At 45.1% G+C, this 22,881-nt stretch overlaps 1 protein-coding gene across 2 annotated transcripts in view; it reads right to left on the reverse strand.

The window, feature by feature from the left end:
• Positions 1–22,881, reverse strand: part of VPS53 (VPS53 subunit of GARP complex) — a 63,820-nt gene that overhangs the window by 40,460 nt on the left and 479 nt on the right. For both annotated transcript variants that reach the window (XM_071575050.1, XM_071575049.1), the window contains exons 2-7: positions 20,674–20,754; positions 19,534–19,583; positions 18,694–18,760; positions 3,061–3,147; positions 2,673–2,788; positions 1,404–1,523 (exon numbers count right to left, since the gene is read on the reverse strand). In XM_071575050.1, the coding sequence (XP_071431151.1) occupies positions 1,404–1,523; positions 2,673–2,788; positions 3,061–3,147; positions 18,694–18,760; positions 19,534–19,583; positions 20,674–20,754 (521 nt within the window). The remainder of the gene's footprint in view (positions 1–1,403; positions 1,524–2,672; positions 2,789–3,060; positions 3,148–18,693; positions 18,761–19,533; positions 19,584–20,673; positions 20,755–22,881) is intronic.

The following is a 22,881-nucleotide window of genomic DNA, read 5'->3' on the forward strand; positions in this document are numbered from 1 at the left end:
TACAAAAGTATTAAATAATCATCCACCAGAAAGGGGAAAACCAGCCAGAATTCTGGACCAAGCTTTAAACTGTATTTGGCCTTAAAATGGCCAGTGACAGCAGGTTTCTGCCCAAAGGGCATTACCACTCTGGAAGAAAATGAAGCGAGCAATCTTTCTGAGCATGAGGCTGGAATAGACAACAGCCTAAATTCAGAAAATCACTGACACGTGTTTACATTTCATTGATGTTCATGTTCATTTAAGCAAATGCTTATGGTCAAATGCCTTGTTAAAACAAGGCCCCATCCCTCTCTCTAGATTTAGAGTGGCTTTTTCTTTTGCTCTGCCTCATGGATTCCATCTGTGGTTTCTGGAAGAGGGATCTATACCAAAAAGAAAGTCCAACAGATTTACATGAAAACATTACAAACAAATCATTCAAACACTGTTTCCATCACTAAACAGCACAGCCAGCCAGCTGCTGTTTTAGCAAAGGGAGTCACAGGAAAAATTAATTAGTCTGCCTGGGAATCTCCTTCCAGAACCTCTGTAATGAGCAAATTCATCTCAGGCAGGGTCAGCAATGTCCCCTGGAACAGGGAGGGTCTTGTTCCCCTGACACTCAGCTGTCACATCCCAAAGGAAGCCAAGATGTGGTGGCTTAGTCACCACTGAGCCTTCACCTGCTACTGCTGAGAATGGTGGGGACTTGTTGTGGGAGTTGCACCAAAACTCACCAAATTCAAGTGTACCTCCACATCAGAAAATCAAGACTGCACACAAGCACAGCACAAATGTTTAGAGCAGTCAGGTGTGCTGCATGCCAGCTGGGGAAGACTGGCTATAAGCCTCAAATCTCAGAAGAACTGGGCAATGGGAACAGGTTTTGGCAGAAGAAACTCAAGGTGTTCAGAATAACTGAGTTAGGAAAACGCACCAAAGGAAATCCTGCCTGCCTAAGGCCTCGGGCACTGCAGTTTGGCACATGGCAGGGCAGAAGGGGCCCCAAGCACCACCATGGGCATGAACATCTCTGTGCTTCATGCCAGGCTGCTGAGCTGTCACTGAGGTTGAGAGAGGAGAAAGCATCACCCCGGGGTTCACCACAAACACCTGCATGTGAAGATCACATAAAACAGTTTGCACTTCCACAGATTTCTCCAGTTAAGAAAATGAAAAACCAGTGAATGAGAAGCACAGAACATTCATGAATTACATCCATGCTAATTACTGTTATTTAACAGAATAGGCTGCTCAAGATTTGAGCAAACTGTGGCCAATTTTAACATGTTTGCTTTGGCTGGAAAGAAGCTCAAAGGGCCACGTTCAGCCTTCACATCCTTGAGACTGAATCTGCCTAATACATTTCCTAACCTTCCCTCCCAGCAGGAATGTAAGTGTTCAGGGTTTGAACCTTTTACCTTTCAGAGAGCTGTCGAATCTGAGGGATCCCCATGTACTTGTTGAAGTGCTCTAAAACATTCACAACACCTTGGAGAAGGTTGGCAACTTCCCCATATTGTCTCCTCCTGGTCATAGCCCTGTAGAGGAAATTAAAGATTTACAAAGGCAGATGCAAGGAAAATCCTGGGTGGCAATTGCCCATGTTACTTCATCCCCACTGGGTCATGCCTGTCCTCACTGAAATTTATTTTTCTAAAATACACAACTCTTCATTAACATTCCGATGCAGCATTAAAATTTCACTTAACTGATGCTAAAATAAACCAATCTGGCACACATCTAACAATGCCTCAAAAAAAGCATAAATGTCAAAAGCAACACTTGGCAAAGAACATGTAAACTACTGAATGCATCCGCTTCCCAGTATGGGTCCGGAGGCAGTAAATGTTATTTCTCTATAATGACCTGAGTGAAGCCATTCGTCATCACACACAAAGTGTGAGTTAAAGCTTCTCAGGGAGGAGAGCGATGCTGAAAAGCCATTAGCCTTGACTCTTCTCTTAATAACTTTCACAGGGAAGTGACAGCAAAAAAGAAAATCAAGTTAATTTATTTTTATGTCATCCTTTAGGATCATTCCAATGGAGACAGCAGCCTAAGTAAAATTTTATTCTCGACATTTAACAATCCAGGGTTTGTGCAGAATTTGCTACAACCCAAGAACAGGCGGTGCCTGGGTCTCGCAACTTCACAGATGCAACATCTAAAAAACTGTATTTCTCTAGCCTGTGTGTACATTAAAAACCCAGAAAAGATTATTAGCAATATTTAACCTCCAATTCATACACAGTACAAGCTGTAAGGTTTCCTTTAAACTCATGTTAGAATGGAAAATAAAGTAGACCTTTACCAAAAAGAGAACTCATTGCAGTTTAAGACGTGAGAGTGATAAAAATCCTCCCAAATCCCCAAGAGCACATCCCTAATGAGGACACCTAATTGCACAGGCTGACCTACTCCTTAATGAAGCCAGACTGTTCCTTATCACCAAGGATCAACACAGCAATTCAAGCAATCAATGCTGCAAACTTAAACACAGCAACACGGGCTGAGGGTCACTCAGAGCAACACAGAAAGGATCTGCCAGCAAAAATCCCGACTGCAGCCTGTGAGACAAAGTTCCCTCCACAAAACCCAGCAGCTGTGACAGACCCGTTCAGGGCACTGCACCAAACTGCAGAACTCAGCAGTGCTGTTGAGGTACCACTGGAAGTTCCCACACTTACTCCAGGGAATCCACCCCCCCTGCCAGCATGTGGAGGTGGTTGAGGGTGGTGATGGAGGTGGTCAGGTGACGCTTGGCATGGTCCAGCTGCTTGATATCCCGTGTGATCTCTTTAACCTAGACAAGGAAAATGCAGGAGTCTGGTTAAATACCAAGCCACAACAATACAATTTTCAGGAGATCAGAAGCCTCTCTCCCCTCTTTGGGACTACAGAGATGCCAGCTCTGCATCCCTGTTAACTCAAGGGTACAGGTTCAACACATGCTTGACAGCAAATGGCCAACCAGTCAGCAGGAACAAAGACAAAAATGTTCCCTTCTTAACACGAACTGGCAGCAAAAGTCAGTGTCCCCTCCCTTTCAAAAGCTGGAAAGAAAATGCTGCTCACCATTTGTTCAGATTTTTCAGCCTTGTCTTTAATATCCTTAATTTTACCAAAGAGCTGTTGAATGGCTTTCTGGGCTTCTTCCAGAGCCTAGAAAAGAAACAAGGTCAGAGTGGAAAGAAAATCTGTGTTCATTTTTCACCTTCTAAGAAACACACAGTTGTTCTTGACAGCCCCTGGGCTGGGGCAGTGGAGGGGAGCAGTTTTCTTACAAAGAAAGCATCATCACTGCAACAAAAGTTAATGTACCATGTTGGAATATTTAACCTGAGTGGACCAGGGTTTCAGTATCCATTTTACAATAATGCTACAGCAAAATCTAACAGACATTCTATGAAAGCAGCTCTGCAATGAGAACTATGAATAGGTTTAAGGTTACTGGAGTAATTTTGATGCACTCAGTGTGGAAAAATAGGTAGAGCTCACTCCTGATCAATATATATTTAGAGCAGAAAAATGAAACCTCCACAAAACCTCTATGATCATCATTACTTCTAATTAAAAAATACACAAGATTACATATAGAACACAGACTGCTTGCATAAACCCCTCACTTAATTAGCAGAATACTATCCTGTTGGAACACATGATGCTCATTCCTTCAGAGTGGGCAGTTCAGCTTCCCACCCACCCACAGGAGGAATGGCTCTTTCTAGGAACAGAAGAGGGCACAGGTTTAACAGGTAAAGAGGGTCGAGCCCAGGAAATGGATCTCACCTGTGGTTTTCTGCTATTTCAGTGCAAGTTTCTTGGGGCACCTGGTCCCCCTTACAGGAGGACCATGGTGCCCTCTGACCTCACACCACCAGTGTGACCTACATGTGGATTCAATGAGTGAAGCCACATGTCCAAAAATCACATGTCCAAAATCTGACTTCTGAAGTAATTCAACACGTTTTGCCTTCCCAGTCTGATAACATTTCCAGCTCCAGCTCCACTTTGTTTCCCACTGTTAAGTGGGCTTCTATCTCTGTTTTTATATCCAGTCTCATGACCAAGGTTACAGCACAAGCTACGAGTTCCTTCAGCAAATAAATTTAACACATCTTCATTTGGAAATTATGAGGAAACTATTGCCAGGAGCTTTTGCTGGAACATAGCTGTGCTATAATAAAAGTATAAAAGTTGGAGATGGTTTATAATTTATTTTCCAGAGGGAGGAAAAAAAAAAGTCTCCTCTGAAATATCTTCTGAATCATGTGAAAGTTAACACTTTACTGATTGGTGCCACAGAGTTGTCAGATGTGCACTGAGGGACATGAACACCAAATGTGCTGCAGGGATGGCTGTCCCAGGACTGAACACCCACACCAGCCCTATCCTTGGTCTCCAGCCTGGCCACCTTTTAGAATTAAATTTTCCCCTCCATTTAAAGGTTTGTAGATTAAGTGCAAACCAAAGAAGCAAAGAATGCTTCTTTCAACATATTTAACTCTGTGTCTGTACTCAGGCCCAGACCAGGCTGCAGCACATTACTCAAGTGGGTTATTAAGCAAGCAGCAACTGCCCTGCATAGTCTGAGATTTGGATAGGTTTGCACTAAAAAAAAGTCAGCCTGAAATTCTTCACAGATGCCAATTGCTGTATTTCCCTTTGCTTCAGCACTAGTATTAAATGGTAATTTCTCTGCATGATCCCAGGGAAGACAGAGCTGAACTCTTCAAAAGAAAGAGATGAGGATTTATCCTGCCAATTAAAGATTCTCCAAGAAGAGATACTCTCCTTCATATCCAAAGACAACTGAAAGAAACCGAGTCATCCCAAACCAGCTTGCAGGTACAGGTATCTCTTAAGACCTCATGCCTGCTGGACCACAGGGAGGGAATGTACTGAGGATGTACAGAGGAGGTGGAGGTCCTACACACCACAACAAAGCAACACAGACACAGCAGGACCACCCCAAATTCTCAGAGTGCTGGATGCCTCTTAGACACACCTCTGAACCCATTCCCTTTTCCCAGGGCTTTTCAGATGCAGCCTTGCACAATAACCACAGCAGCTCTCCATGGCATGACTGCCACGGTGAACTGTAACACCTCCCACCATCCACCATAATCCTTCCCCTTGGGTGGCATCTCTAACCTGTCTCCAAGGCAGAGAGTATCTGAGTTGCTACTTTAATCAGCAATATGCAGCTCAAAACCTTTTGTTCTTGACAGCCTTTGGCAACCAAGTTGAGAGTAAACAATGCTGTGAGTGAGGATTCCAGGTCCCACAGGTTTTACATTAGAACCCCTATCCACAAAGGGAGAACTGTCTTATCTGTTTTCCTCATGAGGCAGAGTATCATCTACTTGAATACAGAGACCTTTTCCAAAGTTACTGCCCATAACCTATCCCCAGATAACAGCCCAACAAGGATTTCTAGCTGCCCACATATCAGCAGTTTCTCTTTGCTCACTGTTAGGAAACCACACTCAATTTATTTCTCTAAGAGGTCACGTTGCTATTTAACAATATTGTGACAAAAACCAGCAGAGACTATTTATAGAAAACTGGCTTACACCTGAAGAACGTGTTCCTGCTGCTCAGTGGAAACCAGCACATGCAGTGGTGGGCAAAATCCCCACCCAAGAACCACCCTGGAACTGTGACCAAAGGACAATGGGGCTCTGTCCTCCAACACTTAAGACTGCCAAAAATAAGGTGAACTGGTGTCATCACCTGGTCCTGACACTTGGAACTTTTACCTCTTTACAGACTCTGGAAAAACACCAATGAGACAACATGTGCTCTGCCCGAACTGATGAATTAAAGAGCTGTGGTCTCCTGCTGCTGTGAGAAATAACAAGGCTGGGATGGGGGGAGAGGGAACAGCAGCTGCTGCCTCGTTCAAGTCCTGCATTGCATCTTTCAAAGGAGGGGAAACATTTCCATAACTCAGAAAAATAAAAAAAACCACACGGGGAACTTAAGAGCAAACTTAACAGACTGGAGTAAATCAGAATTGCTCATAAACTTTCTTCCAAATATTTGCTTAGTCATTAAGTCATCAATCTTTATCTATTCTTCTGAAAAAGAGCCGCATATTCCTTGAGTCAGAACACACTAATTCATTATCTAACATATATATTTATATAATGAATATATAATTATATGACTTATATTCAGAGATGAAAACATTTCTTCAAACAGACACAAAATTTGCTGAAAGTAACACTCCATGAAAATCTGTCTTTTTTTGAGTCAGGAGGGCCCTGTCAGAAATATCTGGTGGGAAGTTCAGAACTGAATTAAAAGTGCTATTTCTTACAAATCTACAATTTGAAAGAACCAGAAGAAAGTTTAAAGAAACCAATGAAACCTTCTTTGCTGTAACATTCTAACTGTAGCATGTGAAAGTAAAATACTGCATGTGGAGGAAAGAAATAAAGAAAATTAACCAATAATGGAGAAAGCCTTTCTGGTCACTGTAAAGTCACAGTAAAGCAAAGAGCAAAACCAAGGAAAAACAAACTTCAATTATGAGAAAACACCTCATATTTAATAAATGTTATTAAAGGATACAAACCCAACATCTAGGACATGAAAGTAGGTCTAATTGCTCAAGGTGTAATATGGAAGTTTATTAATGTACCTAATTATTATTCTTTCAGCTGTAAAGAGAGGGGAACCACAGCCCTGCTAAAGGCTACACTGCACTGGAAAACACACATTTCCCTTCACACTCTGCTCCTGCTGAAACAGTGAATTGAAACAAATTTTTTTATTGCTTTTGTTACTATTTTATTAATATGTTTATTTTGGACAGAAATACTAACAAAAACAGTATCAAGAGAATAGGAATTGCTTTTCCTGCAGCAGCCCTGGTTTCCCTGAGGAAGGACAGGCAGCAATCTCACAGCTGTGGCCTCACGCAGGGTTCACCTTGCGTTACTAATTTATGGGTTTCCTCATCAGTGCAACTGGGAAACATGTAAATGCACACACCCCAAACACTGACCAGGAGTTACGTTATTGCGTTTCCTTCCGTCCAACAGCAGTTCATTTCAGGGGCAGAGCACCACCAATAAATAAAGAGACTGGATACATAATCTGTTGTGGTTATACGAAACAAGGATGTTGAAATTAAGGTTGCAACGTACTGGAAAAAACACCATATGACTCTAATCAACAACCGAGCCTGCAAGCTACAATTAACCCATCAGAATTATTTATTCAACTTTATGCAACCTCTGAGTCCCTGCATGCTGGGCACCATCTGAGGAACACGGCGAGGAGAGGGTTGGAGTGCCCGGGAGAGCAGAGCCAGCGGTCAGCGGTGTCCAGGCTCTTCTGTAGCGTTTGACCTCCAGGGCTCCCTCCTGCTCTGACAGCTGTAAATTTAGCAAGGAGGGCAGGACCAGCCTCAGGGTGAGAGACTCCAGACACAGAGCTGGATACGAGGCAGGCTGCGGCCACGGATCACTTTCCTCCTTCTCTGGTGTAGAGTGTCCGATCTCCCGCCCTGATGTGGGCTTGGGCGCACGTTCTGGATGAACGAGGGAAGCAGGGAATGGTGGAGGGTCCTGGTTTCAGGGGTGCCTCTGTGGGCACTGCCCAGCTCCATGGGTAGCTCCTGGGAAGGTGCAGCCCCAGTGCCCACAGAAGCAGGTCCCCAAAACACAGTTCTGGGGCAGAAACACATGGGAGATCTCCCAGTTTAAGACCATGACAAGGGAATCTTCCAGTTTAAGACCACGATCTATCATAGAATTATAGAATGGACTGGGTTGGAAAAGACCTCCGAGATCATCAAGTCCGACCCTTGGTCCGACTCCCGTCCCTTTACCAGCTCATGACACTCAGTGCCATGGCCAGTCTCAGTTGTATTCTTAGCCATCCCCATTTCTCAGCCACTATTTACACAGTAGGAACTTCCCTGCTCTTGTGTTCACAGAGAGGTAAAAAGCAGAAGGTTGAGAAGCCACACACAAGAGGGGGAAGACCCAAGTCTGGCTCAGAGCCAGAGCCCAGATAAGCTCAGCACACAGGGGGTGACACGGGTGTTTATCAAATTCTCCAAAGCTGGAGGGAAAAACACAGCACATGAATCAGCTACAGCTCTTCAACCTCCTTCACCTTGAGACGCGACAGGAAGAAGAGTCCACATGCACCAGTGTAAAACAATGGGGGGCAGAGGTAAATCATCAATCTCTAAAAGACTGACGGAAAAATGGCTTTCCTTGGCATTATCCCAAGCAACTCCTAAGGTCAGTCTGCACATCATTCCTTGTGTCAACTTTTCACGGGAGCTCTTCCAAGCAGCAAAAGGAGGAAAGAAAATAACCCAAGTGAGAGTGAGACAAGACCACAACTGATGCATAAGATTTGGAAGTGATGTGTTCTTTAAAAGGTTACTGACTCACAGTGTCAGGCTGACACACAAAAGCAGTATCAGCAACAATATTCCAAATAAAAAAAAAAAGTCCAGTGAATTACAGGCAGTGTCTCCAAATCCCCACAGGACTGCAGATGGACACAGCCTCCTCCTCCCCTCCCAGCCCAGGTACAGAGCTGTCATATCACTCTATCAAGAGCATCTCATTAGTGGGTGTGTTAATTTCTAAGTAACTCTTTGTTCATCCTATCAGGAATCTTGTGCAAGAAAACACTTAAATAACAGGAAATATGCAAATAGGAATTAAGAGACCTGTGTGTTACTACAAATTGTCACTGAATGGGTGGAAAAAACAAATTTTGAGAAGAAGTTTGCTTGCTTGGGAAACCCTGAGCTTGGGGATTAACTGAACTAACACATTCTTTCCCCAGTAATGGTTAAAATACCTCAATGGTTTCTATTTGCTTGCTGATGTTGTGCTAGAAACGTGTTAGTTTTACTTGATTCTAGCCAATATATATTTCAATTGAATGTTATTTTTCACTTTAGAGAGCTGCCCTCTACTACGTGTTTTATAGACATTTGACATCTGCCAAATTCACAGCATCCAAATGTATTTTTAATGTTACAAACTGGGCTATGGTCAGGATGCTGAGAATTTAATGCTCCTGAATAATACCAAGTGTTAATGCTTCTTTCATTTGCTGCCACACTTACAGCCCAGATCAATGAAAATCTAGCCCATGGCTAAAAATAAGTTCCCATCCCCAATTCTCTGAGGAGCCTCAGCTGTGGAGATTTCAAAGAAACACAAGCACACTGTGACCAGCCTCACAATTTCTCCTGCTGAAACCTCATACAAATGAGTCCCTTCAGATTGGGAAAGGGTGGAAATATACTTTGATTCTCAGACTGATTTCATTTTAGAGAAAACCTCCAAGTTTTACAGCCAGGGATAAACCACTGTGGCTGAAGCCTGGCCTTGTCTGTCAGGGCAGGACGATGCAGCACCACTGATAACCCTGAGCAGACAAACCTGAAGGGCTCATCACCCTGGGTTTGATTTTAGCAGATTTCTACCCTAGGAGTTCAGCAAATAGTACATAACTACTACAATTGTCACTGAAGAAGAGAGATTTGTATCATCAGCGCCAATCCCAACCACTCAGGCTGCACAGAATACCTCGTATCAGCAGATTATGTCCAATGCTGCATGAAGCTCAGAATTGCTATTGCTGCCCCTTCACTTAACCCCACATCGTGCTCAGAAATCAAACCCCACATTCTGAACAGCTGCACAAACACCAAAAGACACAGGGGATGGAGTGAGAGGTGATTTCGAGGTTGTGCTGGTGGAAACCTTGCTGCTTAACTCCCAAACTGCACCTCTGGGCTGGTCCAACACCCCTGTGAGCTGTCAGTTTGTACTGCACCTCCTGCACTGGTGTCTGCACCGTGAGAAAGGTGGTGCTGCTGTGACAGTGCTTTGAGTGGTCTTTACGGAATCAGAATCACAGACTATTCTGAGTTGGAAGGGACCCACAAGGATCATCAAGTCCAACTCAAGTCAATGGCCCACACAGGGGATTGAACCCATGACCTTGGCATTATTACAACCAAGTTTTAACCAACTGAGCTAATCTTAGTCTTGCTCTGGTGAGTAAATTTACATGAGTTTTACACAGTGGTGTGGCCATTTAAACACTAATTGTGTGGGCTGCACAATGCTGTAGTAAGGCCTTTTTAGAGCTTCATCAGGCTTGGACCTCATGTTGGGTTACTAAGCTTCATTATGACCTCATGTTGGGTTAGTATGGCTCCATCACGTGGCAGGTGAACAGCCACAGCCTTCCCCCACACCCAACTCAACACCTTAAACACTATTATCACACAGGAGTAACTTCAGGTGCAGACACTTATTATTTCCCTTATCTATTTTGGAATAGCCAAGCTGTGAGTCTCTGCTCTCCACTCCTGGTGACACCCTGATTGCACTGTTTGCTGCACCTCCCTGTGCCCAGGACACACCTGGTCCTCCAGGGCAGGCAAACCAAGTGCCCTCAGCCATGACGCACACCCTGCTCCCCCTCACCCCACCGTGGAGCTGCCTGGATCTGTCTGATCAGGAGGAAAGCACACTCAGTTTACCTGGAGAGTCTCAAGGACTGAGGGATTCCAGCTGATCTGTCTGCTGACGGGTTTGCACTCTGCAGCTGGGGGTATTTGCAACATCAGAGCCAGGCTTGACTTCTGTGGGGGGTACGTTTGGCAACCACTCGAGTTCATAGAATCACAGAATCAACTGGGTTGGAAAAGACCTCCGAGATCATCAAGTCCAACCCTTGGTCCAACTCCACTCCCTTTACCAGATCATGGCACTCAGTGCCACAGCCAAGCTCAGCTGAAAAACCTCCAGGGATGGGGAATCCACCCCCTCTCTGGGCAGCCCATTCCAATCCCTGAGCACTCTCTCTGCAAAGAAGTTTTTTCTCATCTCCAACTTCAGTTTCCCCTGGCAGAGCTTGAGCCCATCGTGCCCCCTTGTCCTATTGCTGAGTGCCTGGGAGAAGAGATCAACCCCCACCTGGCCAGAACTTCCCTTCAGGCAGTTCCAGACAGTGCTGAGGTCACCTCTGAGCCTCCTCTTCTCCAGGCTGAACACCCCCAGCTCCCTCAGCCTCTCCCCACAGCACTTGTGCTCCAGTCCCTTCTCCAGCCTCGTTGTTCTTCTCTGGCCCCGCTCCAGCCCCTCAATCTCTTTCCTCAACTGAGGGGCCCAGAACTGAACACAACACTCAAGGTGTGGCCTTCCCAAGGCAGAGTCCAGGGGAAGGGTCACTGCCCTGGGCCTGCTGGCCACGCTAGTTTGGATCCAGGCCAGGATCCCATTGGCCTTCTTGGCCACCTGAGCACACTCTTGGCTCCTGTTGAGCTTCCTGTCAATTGGTACCAGTTGCACCAGGTTTTGCAAGATGAACTTATATTCAGGTTGTGTGCTGGTTTGGGCTGGGGTAGAGATAATTTTCTTCACAGTGGGCCTCTCTCTACCACAACCAAAACCAGCACAGGTTGAGGCTTTAAAGGAAAGATATAAGTGGTGGAATGGACAACCATACCAGGAACCCCACAAGTGGGGATTTGCAAGGAGAACTAGCATCTGTTTGCCTGCTATAAGCATGGAAGCAACACAGCTGGAATAAACATTAATGCACACAACAAAAAATATGAGACAACAAAATAACAGTCAAAAAAAGGGGAAAAAATATCCACAGTAAGACACAATCTCCTGCCTGTTGTCAGGATTTCTATTTTCAGACTGGGCTTCTCGCTCTGCTGGCATCACACCCATGAAGGGCTGGCTGTGGACAGCCTGGCTGTGCTCTGCAGCTGGCACTGCCCTGGACACCACCAGCACCAACACCTGTCTCTTGCCAGCACAAACATGACCCTGTTCCCAGCCCCAGGCTGCAGGACAGCCACAGACACATCACTGCCTTTCCACACCGAAGCACAAGGCAAGGTCAAGCTCAGACTTGCTGCTGCCTTGAACCAGGCTTTGCAGCAGATGGCAAAAGTTATGCCAGAATGAGAATAAACAGGACTGTTTCTTCTTGGCATGCCATTCACCTGAAACCCTGTTCACTAAACGTGTTCTAGCCTAGAGAAAGCTCACTGTGTCTCTAGGAGGGAAGGACATTGTCCAACTGTCACAATTCACTAGGGAAGTGACTCTGAAAAAAACTCACTTTTGATTTATTTTGGCAGCTCAACTCCTGCTTATTATTCATTGGTTACAAAAGAGTATTATGGGACTTTAATCACTCAGTTGAAGTCTTACAGAATATGTGGCATGACTTTTCATAAAATATATAAAATCACCCAGTTTAAAATGCAATATTTAATCCCAATCCATTCACCATCTTAAAACGTATTGAAATCTAACAGTAGTCATATTTCATATGTTCATATTTCAGAATAACAACCCATTCAGAAAAAAAAAAACAGGAGATAAAGCTTTGCCAGGCTGCAGAAAATGAATATAAGTGAAAGATGGTGCTTACAAAATCAGGGATTGTGACACAAAATGCCCCCCAAATATTTTAGAGACATAGGTTTAATTACTTATTAAGAGCTTGTGACAGTCAGTGCTGTCCCAGCAGAAGGGACACATCAACACTGGCCAGGTGAGCTGATCCTGGGCACTGTGGCCAAGGAAGCAACATTGCAATTTATTGTTAAATAAATGTCAGAAAAGTGCCTATGGTAGCAGATCTGCAAGCACTGACTAGGATACTTTAATGTGAAACACAGCCTGCAGTCAGAAAACCCACCTCCACATAAACAGGTAAGGAGAGAGGCTGAAGCAACACTGCTGCTTATTAAGCATGTTTATGCAAACAGAGCACAAAATCACCTCCCTGCCTGCCAGGCTGACACTGCCTGTAACCCAGCCCACACAGAGCTGGGGAGGACAAGCTGCTGACTCCAGTGACACTGTGCACCAGCTGCCCTGTGGCTTAGGACACTGCTCTCTAAACTTGAGTAACCAGGATGAGCCCATCAGCAGGGGAGGACCACACTCCCACTGCTCTCTGCCATGTGCAGCACCTGCATCTCTCTTCTTCTGCTCACTGTCTATCTTCATCTCTGTCTTCCTCCCTGTATTGATTCTGCAAAGTGTTTCCTGATCTCTACTTAAAGAAAGAAACCAAAAATGTATTTCACACACTCCCATCTCTGACCTTGTCAAATCCACAACCTGTGGGCATTTTTCTCTGCCTGACACATCCTACTCCTTCCACAAACACAGCCAAGACACTGCAGCACTCACAGGGCAGGGCAGGCAGTTGGAGTCTCCCACAGCTGCAGAGCCCAGATGTTTACTTTCCCATGCCAGAAGAAAGGACAGCTACCAAAGGATGGGATGGCTCACTGAACTGTCTGGGGTCAGGCTGGCCACCAAGGATATATTCATATTAAAGTACAACAGCTGCCATCTCTTTTCTCATACTGCTGGAGCTATGAAAAAGAAAATATAACACTGTTCTCATGAAGCAAAATGAAGAAGAAGGAGCCAACCAAAGCAATCCAAGTTATCAGCCAGTATCTCCAGCCATGAGAAACATCCAAGGCTTTTCCCAGACAAGACACATCCATTTGCTCTTCCAGTTAACACTTAACTTTGGTTTAGCACTAATTGAGCCAGACCCTAATGCAGTCAGATACATAAAGCCATAAACCAAGTTTTTCTTTTAAACAGTCCTTACTGCTGCAACTTCAGTCACCTACTTTATGCATGTGTGCACACAGGGCAGGAAGGCAAAGAGGGACAACGGTAACAGAAAGAAGGAATTCCTTTTGAGATTGAAACTGTAAAGCCACAAATCCATTTGGGATCTTGGGACCTTTTTGGAACTCTTGATTCTTTCCAAAATGGATAACTTCACCATTACCCACTCAGGCACCCCATCCTGGTTGCACAGTTACTGTCATGGGTTAAAACCAGCAGCAAAGGCAGAGGCTACTTATTACAAGGACAAAAGCCTGATAGGTGAAGTAGCTTCAGCCAAACATCCAGTAAAGGCATGTCAGCAACTGTCAAAAAAATTACAGCCAGCCCATGCAGAAGCTTTAGCAATAAACACAACTAAAGAGTGACACATCAAACCGTACGGAGTGTGTTAAATGCTCAGTGGAAAAATCTATGAGAACTTTTTCTACAGCACCCCAGGGCAGAGGGAAATTATGCCACAACTGGACTGCAGCTCTCAGCAAGGTCAGCCCACACTCCAGTTCAGCAGCAGCTCTGAGAAAAACCCTACAGAGGAAAAATCAGATAGCATTGGCTCCCCAGAAACTGTTACAACCGAACTGCAGCAGCTCCTGCATTCCCAGCCTCTCCCAAGGCATCCAAAATAGTCCAAGTCTGGGACTCCCAAGGAAAATTTTGTTACGCCCTGCAGAGGAATGTTCCACCCACGGCTGTTGTTTCCTCCCATAAAAGGATCATTAGTGAGATAATTTCTGAGGTTCAGGGAATTGTCTGCAGATTTTACTGAAACATTGCACCAGGAAGGGGAAGCCAAATGAGCCAGACTATTTTAAGGCTTTTGCATTTGGAGGAAATTCTAGGGCAAAATTTCAAAAAGGCAGATGCTTTGAACTGGGAAACATTATGCTTTGTGGAGAAGGGAGCATTCCTGTCTTTAGAGCTGCTTAAATAACTCTTTTGGGGCCACATCTATTTGATCACCTTTATTTTTAGGTCCAGAATCTGCTTTTTCAGACACCTCTCCACTAATTTATACGAACATGTGTGTATTTGGGAAACAGTTTAAAAGTTGATAGACTATAAAAATCTACTCTTACATCTTTCTCATAAGCACAAATCACCTCAAAGATCTGCTCCATCATCTCCGAGGGCAGTGGGACACACAAGTGTTATCCCAGACATTATCCCGGCCATGCCACAGCCAGACGGGACAGGAGCCTCCATCTCAGGGAGCAGTGGCTGGATCTGCAATTTGTATCCTCAAGGTCTCCTTTTCCTCAAGGAGCATGGAGAGAACATTTCCATAACTGCAGACTACATATGGGTCTGACTGGGACTGGGATTGTTCTGACTGGGTGAATAATATGCAGCACTATTCAGACAAGTCTCTGCTGGCAGCACTCCCTCACCATCAATGAGCAGCAAAACGTTATCCTGGTCTCAAAACCAAGGCTGGGCTCCCCTCTCCTGGACAGCCAGGAAGGTGCAGCTCTCAGCAAGGCTCCTCCACAAGAGAGGGAAAGCTCCTTGCTGGGCTCAGCTGGTAAATGGCCCCTTCCCCCAAAAGAAAACAGGCTGTCAAAGACAAATACCCTCGGCTTGTCTTTAGGAACATGCCTGAATCGTTGGTCTCTAACATACCATCAAAAAAAAAGAGATTGGGCAGGTCCCAGGCCCCAACAATTTGGGCAGCACTTGATCTACTGCCTGCATGAGATTCCCAATCCCTTGTTGGGCAGTTACTGTTGACAGGAGAAGGGAAAGCCAAGGCTGAGCTTCCTGAAGCACACAATGCACCCTCACCTGGGAGGGCAGCAGGGATGGCAACCAGGATGGGCAACTCAGAGCAGGGACTCGGCAGGGAACCCCCTCCTGGACTGCTCTACTTAAATAAGAACTTTCTTCCTTTACCACTGCATCCAAGGTTTATGTTTCCTTTGGAAGGAAGCCAGGGACTGAAAGGATGTTTATTCAAACTATTATTTACTCATCAGACAAGGACATCTCCCCAGCTCTGACACTACAGTCAGACAATGCCAGCAGGTGCTGATCACAGTTTGGATCATGGGGTTTTAGGAGAGAATGTGACTGAAGGGAAGGTGCTTTTACAAAACACCTTCCAGGCCCAATCTTGCAATTAAACACACAGGATCCTGAGCTCCCACTGAAATTCAAGCAGCTACAAAATCAGAAATCAAATGTACTTTTATGTACAGCACAGGCTTTCAAGGACACAATGGATTGCACGTTTCCTCTCGGATCTCAGTGTGTCAAAGGATGGAAGTCAAAAGACAGGACAAATGGGAAGAGATTGGAGATTAAACTTATTGTTGGGCCTGGTTTTAAGCTTTATTTCAAAACTCTTGCAAAAGCTTGTTGCCAACTGTTTCCTTACTAATCAAGGGTGGTTTGCAGTTGTGGTTATTATGATAAAACACAATAATGATCTTCATCCTGGGCTTCCTAAGGGAGAGGCTCACAGGATGACATTATCTATCCACGTGTATTTGTCAATCAAATTTTGCAGAAAAATACTTGTCTTGAGGATATGTGTTTCCTACAAATTTAATAAGAATGTAAGATCAGTAGAAGAAATAATCTAATTTTATTGTGGGACCAAACTACAACCAGAAAAGGAAAATAAGGGAAAAGAGACCCTTTCAGCAGCTCCGACCTTTTCAAGCACAGCTCTGACTTGCCTTAACAGCTTGTTTTCAGTTGTTTTAAAACAATTTCTTACCATGCATTGAAAAATAAAACCCTTCCTCTCCAAGTGGGAAAAGCCAGGCCTCTTGCTCTATGAAAACATTTACAAGTGGCCTTGACTCCCCCGAGAATATGCTGGTAAAACAAAGGCACTTTTCAGCACAGGAACAGGCAGCTGAAGCTGAAAAACAAGGTTTTCACACCCACAAGGGGGTACCAGTGGGGTGGTCATGTGAAAAGGGCTGCCTCACACTCCCAGACAGCACACAGGGTACAGAACTCAGGGAACACAGTGCAGGGGTGACAGGAGCAGCACAGGCTTCTTCCAGATTTCCTCTGATTGTGGGGAGACAAATATAAAACTCCACCTAAAACTGAAATGCAATTCAAACACTCCCCAGCACTGTAAGATGACCTTCTTTGCTGCAGGTCCCTGTGACCAGCTCATATGCAAGGCCTGGGCTTGCTGGTGCTCTTTTACTGTTTTAAACTTCAAGATCCACCCAAGGCCTGCCACTCCCACAGTCTGATTCCAGCAGTACACACAGGTGTGAAATGGTGGGTTTGGGTTAAAAACATAGAATGAAAAAGCCCAGAGCGTTTCAGATTCAAGCTATTTTTCTTCCCAGAAAACTAACACTTTAAATAACTGAATGGTTTCAGTATTTGTTAAGATCTCAAAGTAAGAAACAACAGTTACACTTCTGGGAGATTGCTGGCCTCAGCCCAGGGAATATTCAGGAATATTCCAACTGCAAGCTCTGCAATCTGTCTTAAACTCTGCTTCTACCTTGCGAAGCAGCAACGTGAGGGAAAATGGGGAAGTTCACAGCTAAATACAGGAATATTTGTGATTAACTACAGCTCTAGGCCACTTGAAATATGCACACATGTGCACACTTTTAAAGTTTTTACTTAATCAGGAGTTTAATTGGTTCCTTTACAACCAAACTACCAAAGGGCAGCACAGACAGCTCTGCCTCCTTGGTGCTTCAGAGCAGGACACTGTCCAGGTCCATCTGTGAGTACTTTAGAGAACTTCAAAGGGACTGAAGAATGAGAAAGCACAGACACAGGACAAAGCTCTAAACAAAACTCGCCAATCTCCACAGTGCAGACACACTTCAGTCATCCCACAAGCACAGCTGGCCCTGGCACTGTTTGTGTTCATCTCTCCCCAGGTTCACCCTTTTCTGCAAATCCTGAGGCACTCTGGGAAATTCTCACCCACAGTTCTACCTAATCCCACTCCTTCATGGTCTTCTCCAACTGTATCCTCTCAAATGGGCCCAAAAGGCTTCAACAGCACCAGCTTTCCAATCATATACAAACTCTCCAAGTACTGTACTAGTTTCCACTCCCTCCTCAATTTCTGTAATTGCCTCCCCAGTTGATTCCTTGTCTCATTGCTGCACAGTAATTACAGGCAGCACCACTCCCAGGTATGCCATATCCCAAGCACATCCCCAGCTTAATAGCAGTACTCAGACAACCATGATTAAACATTTCTGCTAAGAGAGATGTGCATTTCCCATGCTTTTCTAAAGCAGTACAAAAGCACAGATAGTTAAACAATTCACTCGAGGTCATGGACTCTGGGGCAGAAGTAGGATTAGAAACACATACAAGTTGCTACGACAGCAAGAGGTGGAAAATACAGCCAGTCATGGTGAGGGAGTGACTACCCCATCCCAACAAACTAGTCTTAAATCTGGTATTCAACAGTCACTGAGGAAAGCAACATTACTGGTGGTTCAAGGTTCAGGGCTCCCAGCCTGAACCAGGACAGACACAGGAAATATAGTCACACCAGGTGATACCCCAAAATCAGCTGACACATGGGCCAAACTCAGCACTCACAACCCCTGCAGCCAGGGCTGAGCTGATCAGTACTGTACTCCCAGCAATCTGTCAAGCAAAAGACAACTGAAACCCCAAGAGTTGAACAGGAGATGCAAGAGGAAGCGGCAGCCAGTCACCAACACAGTGACCAGCAACTCAGGATACTTCAGCAAACAACTTAGTGAAAAAGCCAAATAGCCTTCTATTGATCCCTATCCAACAGCAAATGTACTTGTACCTATTTAATGCTGCTCATTTTATCATTAGCTTCAGAGTGGCACAACCATAGGCCTCGTGGTGCTTTCGATTGTTAGATCAATGTCTCTTTCCCTTCCCCTCAGAGGGTGATGGGAGAGCAGCTCAGAACAGCTGTTCAGTCTAAGAGGCACAGAAACATCTTACTAACAGGAGAGGCTTTCTACCTACCAGGGCCATTCCCCAGTTTAGCAGCCCAAGATGAGAACCACTGGCATTACCCAAGAGGAGATGCACGTACCTGCCTGCCATCCTGTCCCACGTTGGTCTGTCCTCTCACTACAGTTCGAATGTTGTCATCCAACCTCCTGCAAAAAAGAACCCAGAATGTCAAACTCCATCTCTCTGTGCCTGACCCAAACAACTGGGGGAACCCTGAGAGCTTCAGAAGCAATTTTAAATTAAAAAGCCAATGCTACCAATGCTACCAATGATAAACTCACTTTCTGGCCCTCCCTGCCCCTCTACTGGACGTCACTATCTTATATAATTTAAAACTCCTGTTGCAAAAATAAAAATCAATTTCCTAATTTAATCAGTGCTTCTTGCATTTCTCTTCCCTTAAGCAATATTGTCAGCTCTCCCTTGTGTTTCCATTTCAACTTTCCACATATTAAAGTGCTGTCTCAATCACTGCAGGTTGGTAATGTCAGACTGCACAGAAAATGTAAGCATTTCCTTCACCCTTGTATTTATTTTACATTTATAGGACCAATAATGATGATTAAAAAATACACAAGTTTTTACAATTGGTATTTTAGCACCATAACAAAACATAATTTCATGGCAACTGAGTCTTCTGGGCAGTTTGTTCTCTCAGTCTTCAAACTGTTGAAAAATTTGGTACTTTTTGAAACGATAAACTTTGCAACTCAGCAGCTAAAATAACATGAAGGGCATGTATTGTACAATGCAGGGGAAATATAAAGAATTACAGTAACTGTCTCTGTGCCAGTATTAGACTTGAGGCTGAGCCTACTCATGCCTTTCAAGCCATTAATTTCTCTCAGCTACAGGGCAAAGGCTGCATTTATGAAGTCCACTGGCCACCTGAGATGCAATGAAATAGAAAAATATTTACCTTATTTTCAATCTGATTTTGTTCACAACTTCATCGATGTTGGCCAAAGACTAAAACATAAAAAATAAAAGAGAGAGAACTGAAATGGTGAATGCTTTACAGCAACACATGTCAGCTGTGACCCTGAACACTTTATCCCTTGTGGCTTTTGACAAAGAGGAGAGCAGTGGCTTTGTTTTACAGATGGAGGAACTGAGACACACAACAGCTCAGGGGCTTCTCTGGAGCAGTAAGAGACAGGTCAGGCCAAGGCTCCTGCCTCCCCCTATCCCTGAGCTGTGCCTTGTCCTTTGCCCGCAGAACTGCTCCCAAAAGCCGTGTGACAGTGACCCCCAGTGGGCAGCGGGGATGGGCACAGAGCCTTTGCTTTCCTGGGCAGAGACCCCTTGCAGACCCCAGGCACCCAGAGCCTGGGCTGGGGAAGGCTGTGGGGAGTTCCTGCTGAGGAAACAGCTCTTCACTACCGGCAGAGGGAAAAAAGCCAAGCCAGCACCACCAGCAAACTAGAAACAGCTGAAAGCTGAAAACATCAGTGCTGCAGGGGATCGTAAATATGGTATATGTTGGAGCAGCCTCACAACAGAGTCTTCAGCTGTAGAAACAACTCTTTTTTGCAATAAGTTAATCCAAAACTCCCCCTGAGGCTGATGTGGGGAAGACAAAGTATAGATATGAGGCCACAGCAATCTCATTCCTTAAATCTCTAAAGAAACAACAGGGTTCAAACATGGATGACTCTCCTGACACTGCACAGGCAACACCTGCCTGACTTGGCTGAAACCCCTGAGAACTCACCAGTGATTCATACACAGCCAATTATGACATTTACTGCAGGAGAAACATCTATATAGAAACTAATTTACTTCTACAGATCAAAGAAGGACTTTTACTGCAGCAAACACTCTGGGTGAAAAGAAACTACATAATGACACCAAACCTTGTAGATGCAAATTTAAGAAGAAATTATTGGTGTAGCTTTATTACCTGTGCTGCTGTTTAAAAGAAAAGGTTTGGGTACAGGTTTAAACACACTTTCAGTCATTTACTATCAGGTTACCCCAAAAGTAAAGAGTGAAAGCAAAACCTGATAGTAAAAAGTATGAAAGTAGAGTCTGAGAGGGGTGTACTTGGAGCACTTACTTGCTCAGTGGGAAAAAGAGTATTAATATACTCCACAGCATTGAAATCTGCTCTGTCCAGTGGATCTTGGCTGGGAAATACCTGAAGAGAGGAAGGAAAACAAACAGATCAACAACCACCGATAATTTCCGTAACTTTACACAGTATCTACCACTTCTAATCACTTCAGCACCCACTTCTGATTGTATCTCATGTTGTTCTAACAAGTGGCCAGGCCTCTTGCCCAGGAGTACAACAGCCACGTGCTCTGCAGGTCTCTGACCTACAAAAATTCCTGTGGAAATCAGCCTGCATAAACACAGATCATTTACACACATGCTTCCACATACAGCCCTGGCCCCATCAATCAAGGAATTCCCAACACACACAAGCCATTAATCATGTACCCCAAACCATCCTGATGCTTTTGCTGTTGTCTGGGAACAAACTCTGGTGCTGAGGCTCTGCCCTTCTCTTGGTCTGGGCTCAGAAGGCCCCGTGGTGACAGACAGAGGATTTGCTTTTCACAGCCGTGTAATAGGAAACGTGGAAGAATTAAGAAGTAGTTGTACAAGTTCTCTGGAGACTTGGGTTTGCCACTTTTCACAGAAGAGGGGGAGAAACTGAATCTGCTGAATGGTTATTCCTACTCAAGGGAAACAGAAGAGAGCAGCTGTGGTGCAAACAGATCTCATCCCTCCTCAGAAGTAGCTCAAACGATACAAACATGACTGACAGGCTTTGCTTTTTGTCCCCATGGACTAAAACGTGGTGCTTTCCCTTCTCTGCTATCACACTGAAGTTGTGGATGCTCCATCCCTGGAAATGTTCCAGGCCAGGCTGGACAGGGTGTGGAGCAACCTGGTCTAGTGGAAGGTGCCCCTGCCTGTGGCGGGGGGGTTGGAGCAAGATGAGCTCTAAGATCTCTTCCAACCAAAAGCACTCTGTGATGTTTGTTCCATGTTTACACAGCCACCAGCTCTGCTCTCCAAGGGCAAAATCCCTCCTGGCAAATACAGAGCTGACCCCACAGCATCACCCTGCTCGCTGAAAGCCTTCACATAAACCTGCACCATCCGGGCACATGAAGCACTGACACTGTTTTACACATTTTTTCAGCATAAAAACAGTTGTTTTGTGAGACCATTTAACTGAAAGCAACATCTCCCTGCACCAGCCTCTTCTTGGGCAGCTTTGCCAGTCACTCCTGTGGCCACAGAGAAGCAGGGAGCAAATTAACACACATGAGGATGAGGTTGTTGAGTGAGGAAGATGCTCTGACATCAGCCCATCGTAAGAGCACAACTGCAGCATCACACCCGGCCTGTCCTGCTCACAACTCAAATAAACTCCACAAGTATTAAGAGCAGATGAAATGAGGTGAGATGGAAGATAAAGGTTGGTCAGGAACTCCACTCAAACTGCAGATAGGGATCAGCTGGAGCAGCTAAAGGAGTTGTTACTTCTGGGAGTCTGTCATAACCCATTAGTCAGAAATACTAACCCAGGTTTGGTGCACTCCCCACCCTGCTCAGGTAGGTCAGCTGAGCCAGCTCTGCTCATTGAACCTGGGCAAACTTTGACCAAAACTAGTGAAGGAACACTCAGGAAGTGATGGAAGCAGCAGGTGGTGTCATCCTCAACATCCTTCCTTGCTCAGGATTTGAGTGTCTACCTACAGCTTTACTGCCTTCCTCCCCTCCTAGTGCTGGGCTCACTTGGAATGCTGTGCCAGCTCCCAGGGTCTGCCCTAATTCTTCACACAGACCCACCAGAAGTGATCTACAAGCCTCAACGCTCAAGACAATGAAAAGACTTATCTGAGTGATACTTTGTGAGACAGCTGCTGCTGCCCACAGTGTTCTGTCACAGGAGAGAGCTCTCAGAATGGAAGGATTGGCTGCAGGCAGTGCAGCTCACAAAGGACAAGAGACATGGTTTCACCCCGGGTTCTCATGGCATTCTGACAGGCTCCAAGTGCCACAGAGGGTTTTGAGGAACCCTGCAGGACTTGGGCTGGAACACAGAACCATAGAATACCCTGAAGATCATCGAGTTCAGCTCCAGGCCCTGACAGGACAGCCCAAACAATCCCACCACGTGCTGAAAGCGTCGCCCAAGCAGTGCCGGAGCTCTGTCAGGCTTGGTGCTGTGACCCGGGGATCCTGTTCAGTGTCCAAACACGCTCTGGGGGAAGAATGGCTTGTGTATCAGCCACAAATCAAACCA

This window comes from Pithys albifrons, chromosome 21 (genome assembly GCF_047495875.1).
Source record: "Pithys albifrons albifrons isolate INPA30051 chromosome 21, PitAlb_v1, whole genome shotgun sequence".
NCBI classification, from domain to species: Eukaryota; Metazoa; Chordata; class Aves; order Passeriformes; family Thamnophilidae; genus Pithys; species Pithys albifrons.